This window comes from Artibeus jamaicensis, unplaced genomic scaffold (genome assembly GCF_021234435.1).
Source record: "Artibeus jamaicensis isolate MK-2021 breed Jamaican fruit bat unplaced genomic scaffold, CSHL_Jam_final contig_3243, whole genome shotgun sequence".
NCBI classification, from domain to species: domain Eukaryota; kingdom Metazoa; phylum Chordata; class Mammalia; order Chiroptera; family Phyllostomidae; genus Artibeus; species Artibeus jamaicensis.
This window is the reverse complement of record NW_026521766.1, coordinates 1908902-1919467: the sequence shown is the minus strand read 5'-3', so window position 1 is coordinate 1919467 and position 10566 is coordinate 1908902. Positions and strand designations below refer to the sequence as shown.

The window sequence follows — 10566 nt, the reverse complement described above, 5'->3', positions numbered from 1 at the left end:
TACAAACTAGTCATATGTTCTTTTGTAGCATGAAGTTATATTCAAATTTAAAGACTTAATGCTACTCTCTAAAGTATTTTTTATTTTAATTATATCTTTGCTAGTTTGTTTTGTAAAAAAATACATGTGTAGACAATATGTATTTATACATACACATTGCAAGCACCTTCAAAAAGGATCCGAATGTTGTTGTTTTACTTTATTCCTGGTTATATAAAATTTAAAATATATTTTATGTATTTTTTCAAACAGTAGAATATTAAGAAAGGATAAAAGTAAACTAAAATTATTAAACCTTAATTTTCCTAAAAAGAGCCATATTGTAACTGATGTTTAAAATCCTATATACATTAAAAACAAATTAGAAATGTTTCACGAGAAAGTACTTTATTATGAAAAGAAAGATCTCCATAGATACATTTCTACTACTCAGGTGAACATCCTGTGTGATCTCCCTTTCTGAGTGCAGGGCACCGCATCACATTCCGTAAAAGCTTTGTAGAAGAAGCTCCTGTTCTCACACTCAGATCCTCAGACAGTCTGCACTCCTGCTCATTCAGAGAAGAGTCAAGCAGTTAAATAGAGTTTCCCCCTCCAAAAAACTAGTTTATAGATTTTCATAAATGCATATTTAAGCTAAGGAAGAAAAATGCTAGTATCATATAAATAGCCCCCGTTCACATTGCTTTCTGCTAGACAGGGCCCTGAACGGAGGCAGGGCGCCCCCTCACACACACAGTCATGGGCTGCAGTGAGTAACAAAGGAAAAACTGTTAGTTGTTCCTTTTCTCAAGAGACTAAAAGCTAGTGTTGATAAGAAAGTTTTTTTTAATAATAATCTGATTTTCATTCTAATATTTGCAAACTTGCCATATAATTTGGATGGGTGTATAAATATATATGAAATAATTAAAACAAAAACTTTGTATCGACATGTTTAAGCTTAAGAAAAATTTCACAAATGGTTGACACATCTATACCCAAATTTGAACATTTCTTTACATGGAATAATTATTATTCATCATAAAATGACATTTAAATACACAAAAATGAATATCAATTCAGGTATCAGGTAGTCTTTATCAATAAAATTCAAGTCAAGGTAAAAATAGAAAGGTTATAATATGATGCTGAATTTTATGTCTACTAAAATTAAAAGACTATGGAAAATATGATTACAAACTGGCCAATTGACAAGAAACATTTTCTAAAGAAACCTCTCCATCATCAAATAAAAGAAAAAATTAAATGTTCATTTTTAAGAGTTTAAAATAGTTTTCTTTTGGAGAATGAATATAACCTTAATTTAAATTTTTATTATATGAACTGAATCGGCAAATTTAATTTTGAAAAATTATTGAGAAATAAATACCCTCGATGCAAATAAAAAGTAACACAGAGAAAACACATGAAACCCAACTAACACTGTTTAGCCAAAGGCCAATGAATAGTCTATGAGACAGTATGGGATTCAGTCACTTGTGTGTGTTTTCCCGTATCCACTTCATCCTTTTCTTCCAAGTATTATTGTTTTATTGAAAGTACTAAATGTAAATATTAGAATCTTAAAAAATTTCAAAGCACAAGGACTATATGTCTACATTTATACTTAAAATATAATAAAACTTATGGGATCATATGAAACACATTAATTTATTAAACATTCAATTATAATTATTTTAAAATTTATTGGTATAATATTCCACTGAAGGACTGACAACATGTAATTCTTACTCAGTGATGATCCAGTTGGAAATCAGTTTCATCCTTCACTCTCTTTTTTTTAAATTTTAGCATTTTTACAGGTATAGACATGAGTTCACTCTTTTCCTTCACTGAACATTTGTATAGGCCAAAGGCAATACCAGTGGAGAAGATAGTGAATACTTTGCAAAAAAAGCCTAAATTAAAAAAAAACAATAACAACCATCAGACGCATCAATTTATTTAAAGCAAAAAATTTGTGGGAAGAATGTTAGTTGCCAAAGAAAAAATAAGTGTACTCTATCTCTAAAGGTATCAATTTCCTTATTGTAGAGTGTAATTAAAGTAATACACATATCAGGTTACTTAAAGGAGATTTTAAAAATACTCACAAAAACTTTCAGATTTCTTAAATGTATAGCCCAAGAAAAATGCAAGGTGTGTTGCTATTTCACAGAATGTATTAACTCAAAAACAAAAAAAATTAATTTCTATCTTCAAAACTTAACTATCAATAGCAACTGGAAACTGTTCAAGTCACTTCATTCAGCTTCACTCTTCCTGAAATATTCATCATTTTCCAAATACAAACAGAAATGTTTTAGAAATATTAATTGATTAAGGAGGGTTTAAACTGCTTCTTATGTTTCAAGTTTCATAAAATTAATATAGTACAAATATTATTTAAATGTACTTGAACTTTTGGTTCAAATAACCTATTGATTAAAGTAAAAAAATATTTCAGAGCAACAATATCAATTATCTGACAATATAAATTATAGTGATTTCAAAACATAAAACGAAAAAATTAACAAGTGTTACTCATTTATAATGACACAGTATTTCATACATTTCATTATAAGAGCCAAACACCATAAATAATCCAAATGTACATGAATGAGAATAGATAAACTGTAGTACGTTCACAAAAAAATTTGAATGCTCAAACTACTGCTGTAGAATATCATGGATGAATTTCCCAAAAGCATAACATTAAGCAAGACAGACACAAATGAATAAACTAAAATCAGTATATGCTGTATTACATTTGCATACATTTCTAGAATAGGTAAAACCAACATATTGTATTAGGAATCTGAAAGATGTTTATCCGTGGAGAAGGGGGGTGTTCTGGGAAGGGCTACAGGGGAGATTTCTATACCTTGTTCTGGGTGGTGGTTCCACAGGTGCACTAAATTACCAAAAGCCATCAAACCAAACACCTAACATCTACTTTCTGTAACTATATATTAATTACAAAAAATCAGTTATTTTAGATAGTTGCTTGATATATTTTTATCATTAATATTCTTTTATTTTTTCCATTTATTTTTATTGTTGACATTAATACAAATGTCCCATCCACCCCTTCTTTGCCTACCTCCATCCTTCTGCCCACTGCTTTCTAGCCATTACCCCACTGTTATCTGTGTCTTTGTGTCATGCGTATATGTGCTTTGGCTAAACCCTTCACCTTCTTTCATCCAGTTCCACCCTTCCTCTCTGATCAGACAGCTGTCAGTCTGTTTCATGTGTCCATGCCTGTTTCTATTTTATTCATCAGTTTATTTTAGTCATCAGTTCATTAGATTCTACGCATAAGTGAGAATCATATGGTATTTGTCTTTCTCTAACTGGCTAATTTCACCTAGCATAATAATCTCCAAGTCCATCTACACTGTTGCAAAAGGTAAGATTTTTTTTCATGGTCACATTGTAGTATCCCACTGTGTAAATATACCACTGCCTTTTTATCTATTCAATGAAACACAGGGTGACCAGCATCTGAATCAAGAACAAAACATTGTCTACAACAGAGAATCCCCCTTCGTGTTTAATCAAATTCACTAACCCAAAAGGGTTAGTTTGGTTTGCTTTGCTTTTGAAATTTTGATAGCAGGACAAAATTATGTAAGTGGAATCACACAGTGAAAACTGATTTATGACTAGTTTATCTCTTTCAATATTATGTTAGTGTGATTCATCTGTATTTTATGTATTTGGGTACTTTTTCTTTTCATTGTTGTATACTATTCTATTATTGACTTAATCAAGATTATTATCCACTTTATTGTTTACTGGCTATTTGATTATGCACTTTTGTGAATTTCTTTCAAGTCTTTTGTTCACTTTTCTATTAAGTTATTACTCCTTTGTTTAGTATTTATTTGTGAGAGTGCTTTATATATTTTGGACATTAGTTCTTTTTCACCTTTTTCACTGTCTTCTACACTGCAGCTCTCTTTTCTCTCTTAATTACTTCTTTTGATGATCAGAATTTATTAGTTTTTATATAGCGTGACTTTTATAGCTATTGCTTTTTGTATCCTGTTTATGAAATTTCTTCCTACTCCAAAGCTATGAAGATACTCTACTGTTTTTCTCAAAAGTGTTTATTGTTTTATCTTTTACATTTACATCTACTCTGTATTTAGAATTGCTTTTTGTAGATATGATTTGAGGTAAGGATCAAGGTATGTTTTTAGATATACATGTATAAAATGAGCCATTATACCCTGTTTAAAGACCATCTTTTTAATCATTTCAGTGTCTCCTTCCTTCACTATAACTCAGCTGAGTGTGCCTGTGTGGGTTTGTTTTTGGATCCTCTGTCCCACAGGTGGCAAACACAAGGCCCACAGGCCGAATCCGGCCCTCCACCTTGTTTTATCCACCGAGCACCTTGTTTCTTCTACCCAGCAGCAGCGACAAGCTCCTTGCTGCTTGCTGCTAGTTAAGGAGTAGTTCTAAAATTACATTTGGCCTCTTGAAGGCAACCACGAAGCTGATGTGGCCTCTGGTGAAAATGAGTTTGACACCCCTGCTCTATTCCATTGGTCAGTGTGATGATATTTGCATCACTATCCTACTGTGTTACTTATTATAACTTGATAATAGGTTTGGGTGTCTGATAGAATATACCCTTCAATTTTGTTTCATTTTCAAGATTCCCTTGGCCCTTTGACTCTCAAATAAATTTCAATCCCCTGTCAATTTAAAAAAAAATACTTTGTGGGATTTTGTTTGTGATCTGTTGAATGCTATAAATTAATTTAGAAGAAGTGGCATTTTCTAATCTTTATATCTGGAAGCATATGCATTTTTTCATTTATAGAGGTGCCTCAGTACTCATCGTTAATTCACCCAATGAGAAGTGAGCAAGTTGATGAAGCATTTTCTCTTGTGGGGTGGCGTGGTGACTCATACAAGTTCTAACAAGTGTGAAGAGTGGAGTACAAGCACCAAGTGCTGAAACATTTTTTTCTCATCGATGTGAGACAAGCACCAGGTTTGAAGAGTTCTAAAGTCAACGAGTACCAAGGTATCACTGCGTTTACATTTTAACACCTCTTAAGTAAAATTTGTGGTCTTTACTATAGAGGTTTTATACCACTTTCAATAGATATTTTTCTCGGTACTTCATTTTTTATGTTATTTTAGTTATTGTATTATTTTTATTTGGTTGTACCTGGTATATAGAAACACAATTGATTTTTTGTATACTGATTGTATATTCAACGAGCTTACTGAATTCACTTCTTAATTCTAATATATGTATTTCTTGATATTAATGCTAATTGCAGGTATGTTCACTTTATAAAACTGTGTTGAGTTATACATGTATAATATGTGTTTTTTTCTGTAAATATATATATTTCAATTAAAATTCTACAAAAATAATATAAAACAAGCCCAGTGAAGTGGCAAACACAGCAAGTTAAAATAGAAAATGTTTGCAAAAGATTTATAAATCATCTCTCTAGTGCAATGTAAGAAAGGTGATAGAATCCTTCATTTAAGGTAAAAGTATGTATGTAATGTACACATGTAGTTAGTCATTCCAATGAAAATTAAGGGAAAGATCAGAAGAATTTTCTTGCTACCACATAAAACTGAAGGATTGATACAATAAATTTACCAACTTTTTTGAGTGGTAAGATTTCTAAGAATGGTGAATGCCACTGCCTTCCTCCACAGGGAAAAACTTTTTGGACATAAACTGAACAACAAAAAATCGGGGGTTTTCAAAGATACCCTAAAGTTTACTGTGGGCTTCTAGGGCCCACGGGTCCCTTTTGAATGACACTTGCTCCATTGCAGTCTCCTGCTAAGCCCTTCTCACTGCGATGCCAGTGCTCTACGCCTGCCCTGTCCAACAGGGCAGTCCAACGTGACCATTAAACAGGCGGAATTAAGCTGTTGTTAGTGCAAAACTGAATTTCTAATTGTATTGAGTTCTATCTCATTTCTATTTGAATAGCTATACGTGGTTAAGGGGCACCATAATGACAGAATAGCTCTAGAATCTCTGGTACTCTAGATAGTCTCCCGAAGTCCTTTATTAACAATGCACATGCCTATCTCTGACCCCTGGGATTCTAATTCAGGGCCTCAGTACTTATATTTTTAGCAAGCACTCCAAGTTTTTCTGATTCAAGTGACTTATGGAATATACTTTAAAATGCACTAGTTTACACAACATTGCCACAAATGCATGCTCCTATGGCAGTTTCCTGTGTTTGCCTTCTCTTACTGTAATTTCACATGTTCTTTATTGTTGTTATCTCCTTTTATAGCTCCTTAAAAGGATTTTGAGTAGTTTATCATCTTTCTCAATTGTGTACTGTGTTTAAAAGTAGTTTAGCATAAAAATTAAAAGGCTCAGCAGTATTTTAAGAGTACATCCTTAGGAACAATGCATAGTTTTGTTGAATTATCTCTGAGAAATTTATTTTGACCTCTTAAATGTCATTTTTGACTTTTTTATTTTTTTCTTAAATTTTACTTTTCAGGTTAAGTGTTGACTAGGTTTACAGGTAACTAATTTCTGAATTAGAAGTCATTGCCGTATATTTTTTTATCAAACAGGTAATTGTTACTGTTAAACATCATGTGGTTCTTTGAATCACTGAACCCGCTTAGTAAAATCACAAAATATATAATCACTTTAGATTATTTATCACAACAAAAGCATCTATCCAATAACATTATTCAATGTTAGTAATGATTAAGACTTCAAAAACCATATAGTCCCAAATCCTCCTCTTACAGTTGAATAAAGATGCAGGAAGATCTATTGAATTTCCCAAAGTAATACAAGCATAGCTAGACTTTTCCAGACTTTCCCTGCACTGTAGCTTACACCCCCAGAGCATCTCGAGTCCTCTACCTCTGGCTCGTTCAATGAATGCCTGCTGTGTGCCATGCACTGTTATGTCATTGAGCATAAGAGACAATATGAAACTTATATTTAAGTAAGGTAAGAGTATGTTAATGCTCTTCAGTGGTACAGAAACTATTTTTTTAAATCATTCAATCTTTTATGATGGAAATGGAAAGGGTCACGAGGTCAAACAACTTGGTTGAATATGTACATAGGCAAAACTACTTCCCGAATTAAAAATTTAATAATTATCACCCTTTATTCAGGAATAACAAAGCAATGATATATTTAATACAATGACTCGGATATTTACATATATTCTATAATATTTTAGTTTCAAAAATATTTTTACATAATAATATAAGGCTTATTCAATCATCGAAGTATCCATTTGCTCATTATTGTTACTGTACCTTACATGAACAATCATAATTTTTAAAACAGTTTTGTCTCTCTGCATTTCTGCAGTAGATATGACTTACATATTCCTAAAACCAGGTAGGCCATCTTTGTCTTGTCATAGATCCAACAGTGTTCTCTGTTTTCTCTGTTTCTGCAGCGTCCACTGTCCCTAAAGGTACAAGAGCTTTCTCCTACTATTTTAAACACTATTGGTCCAGGTATACTCCCTATGAAAAAATGCAGTGATTGTAAATTCTCCATGACAACACTATAGGTTGGGATCATAATAATTTTTATCCTAAAATTAAACTTCTACATATATATTTAGACATCATTGCTATAAAACACATCATTTAAATTATCTAAGAATTTACTTACAAACAAGATTGTTAATAAGTAGAAACAACATGATTTTGAGAAATTCTTATCCCTGTAAATATAAAAAATTGGTAGATTTTCATCTTTTCACAGTGGTGTATGTGTTCTTATTTAGTTGACATCTCAGAACTGTTAATTTTTTAATGAAAAATTTAGGACAAAGTATTTCAAACAGAGATACTAAATACTGATATCAAGTACTCAGTGTTCTTCTGAAAATTTCAAATTATAAAGTTTTCAATAACTGAAAAAGTAACTTTATAATCAAATGTGTATCTGTTAATTATCAAGATATTGAGGAAAATAACTTAAAGCATAAACTTTGGTGTGTTAATAGCAGCCCCAGGTTCAGATGACCGCCCATCCGCAGAACAGCTGCCCTCAGAAGCCGAGTCTGCTCAGCAACAGTGTCACTTGCAGGTAAAAGTGAAATAAGTCATTTTTTCAAAGCCACCCCAAAGACTCCAGTACCTGAAAACGAACATGTCTAATGATTGACCATCTTCTTGAATAAATTATGAGGGGCCTCATGCCTCATGATTTGATTCCTGCCAAAGACTACTACCTAACACCAGAAATCCTGTTTCAATGAGGGCTGGCACTCTGTTTATAATTGTTCAAGGTAAAAAACCCTAGGCCTACTATGCATTCCCAAGCCATAATAAATTTTTGTAACATTAAATCCAAACATAGGTTGGATATGCTAGTTTCTCTCTGTCTCTACGACAAGCCTCAGACACCAGTTTAATGTGGCTAAGACATATTTCAGTAAAAGCCTCCATTTTCGTATTCTCCACATTATATTCTATTATCTATTTCTCCCTCCAGCAGCAGAGTTATCTTTTAAATGTAAATCAGATAATACCTATCTTCTGCTTAAAAATACCTATCCTCCTATTCTCTGATAGCAAAGCCCTGTCTAGTCTGGATCTAAAATATCATCTTATTTTACCTACTTACATTAAAAAATGTATCACTTCCAATGGGTTTGTTTCTCTGACACAGGAAACTGTCTATGCAGTTTTCTTATGTTGCCTCTTCCATTACAAACCTGTCCTTATCTAGTGGACCATTGTGCACCATAAAAATATCCTCCTTCCCCCCTCCCCAATTAAAGCTAATTTAACCCCCCTACTGATGTAGGTCCAGAATGGTTTCTCTGGTTCACATCAGAGCCAGACTAAAAACTTGTCTACATTCTTGACTTCATTTATCATCTGTCTTTCACTCTTCAATCCAGTCCAATCTTGTTTCCTTACCAATATTTTCAGTCAGCTTCTTGAACCAGGGGTCTTAATATAGTCGTAATGTGGATTTAAAAGCTAGTTTTTGCTATTTTAAGAAAGCATGGAGTACAGAGTACATTACCCTCAGCAAAACTAATTCTTTCTTTCTGTAGAAATCCTTAAAAATAACAGATTCAGTTATTTTGGTAACAAAATGTTTAAAGGCAGTAGTTTAGGTTACTGACTTCCCAAATGCAAAGCAATGTGTAGTTGTTAAGCTTATATATGCGTTTATTTCAGCTACCAAACCACTTGTGTGAGCTTACTGAACATACTTGTGATCAAATGAATTATCTCTCCTAATTGAATACAATATTAATGCATATTTTATATGGCAGAATAGGGTTTACATTAGTTGTTATCTTTTTACATTCAGTGTTATCTCCTAAATTCTGCAAAGCAGCTCCTCCTTCACTTGTTTTATTTCAGTTTACCCTCACTATTTATTTGAAATTATAAATATACATGTAAACAAATACACACATCAAAATACTAACATTTCAATATAATAAAAGATAACTAAAAGTTCATACCAAATACTCTCAAAAGCACAAAACTCAGGCCCAAGGCCAGACAACGTTGTTTGTTGGGTACGATCCTGCAAGCAAATATCAATGACATCATCAAAACATTATTGTTAGCTACAGAGAACCTTCTATAGGTTCGAGGTGAACTTTTCTTTCCTGTGCATGAGTTAGACTAAGAATCTTTGGTCAGTTAACAGAGAACAGTCTGTGTGAACTAAAGAATTGCTACTCCTCCCAGTTCTCCAAATCCTGCCCCTTGCCAACCAATTCCAAAGCTTCTTGCACTTCACAAGGAGTAGGCATTTATGTCCCAAACCCTCTGTCCCTGCATTCTGAAATAAAATCATAGCATCTCCTTTCCCACTTCTCTTTTGTCATTCTGTTGTATACACCCATTGTCTTAGATTATTCTTTTTGCCCCTGGGAAATCCACTCTCTACATTTTTTACCCTTCTCTCTGCCCTAAATGGACTATATCAATAGGCTCTCTTGCTTTCTTATTGGGTTCTGCCAGTGGAATCCTCCACAGTGAGGAAGGAAAGTGAGGTCAAGATCTTCATCCCCAAACTCCATCCCTGAAGAGTTCCTTCAGGATGACTTGGTCCCTAGACAAATAGGTTCCCCATACAAGTCTCTGTCCTTCCTAACTGTTCCCTTTTGGTCCTGGCTAGGGTGGAACCCAGAGATACTGCATTGTACCTGGGGATTCCCTGAACCCTGCTGTTCTTTAAATGGCCACTTTATTCAACCTTGCTTGAATTGCACTAATTTGGGGGTGTCATCTCTTTCCTGTTGGACCTCTCACTGTTACCTCACTATTCAAAAGCTAAAAAAATTAAAACTTTCCCAAATGAAAACAATGAAGAACTCTGTATTTCCTATTGGCCAAATTGAGTACTTATTTTATTTTTTAAATATTTTATTTATTTATCTTTAGAGAGAGGGGAAGGGAAGAAGAGTGAGTGGGAGAGAAACATCAATGTGTGGTTGCCTCTCATGTGTCCCCCACTGGGGACCTGGCCCGCAACCCAGGCATGTGCCCTGACTGGGAATCAAACCGGCGACCCTTTGCTTCACAGGCCGTGCTCAATCCACTGAGCTACAC

The 10566-nt window shown here is 33.5% G+C and overlaps 1 protein-coding gene across 1 annotated transcript in view; it reads right to left on the bottom strand.

Annotated features, from left to right (window-relative positions):
- Positions 1–1734: 1734 nt before the first annotated feature.
- The window catches only part of SLCO6A1 (solute carrier organic anion transporter family member 6A1), a 102331-nt gene continuing 93499 nt past the window's right edge, over positions 1735–10566 (bottom strand). The window contains exons 12-14 of the mRNA XM_053663664.1: positions 9468–9532; positions 7351–7497; positions 1735–1901 (exon numbers count right to left, since the gene is read on the bottom strand). Coding sequence (XP_053519639.1) covers positions 1735–1901; positions 7351–7497; positions 9468–9532 — 379 coding nt within the window. The remainder of the gene's footprint in view (positions 1902–7350; positions 7498–9467; positions 9533–10566) is intronic.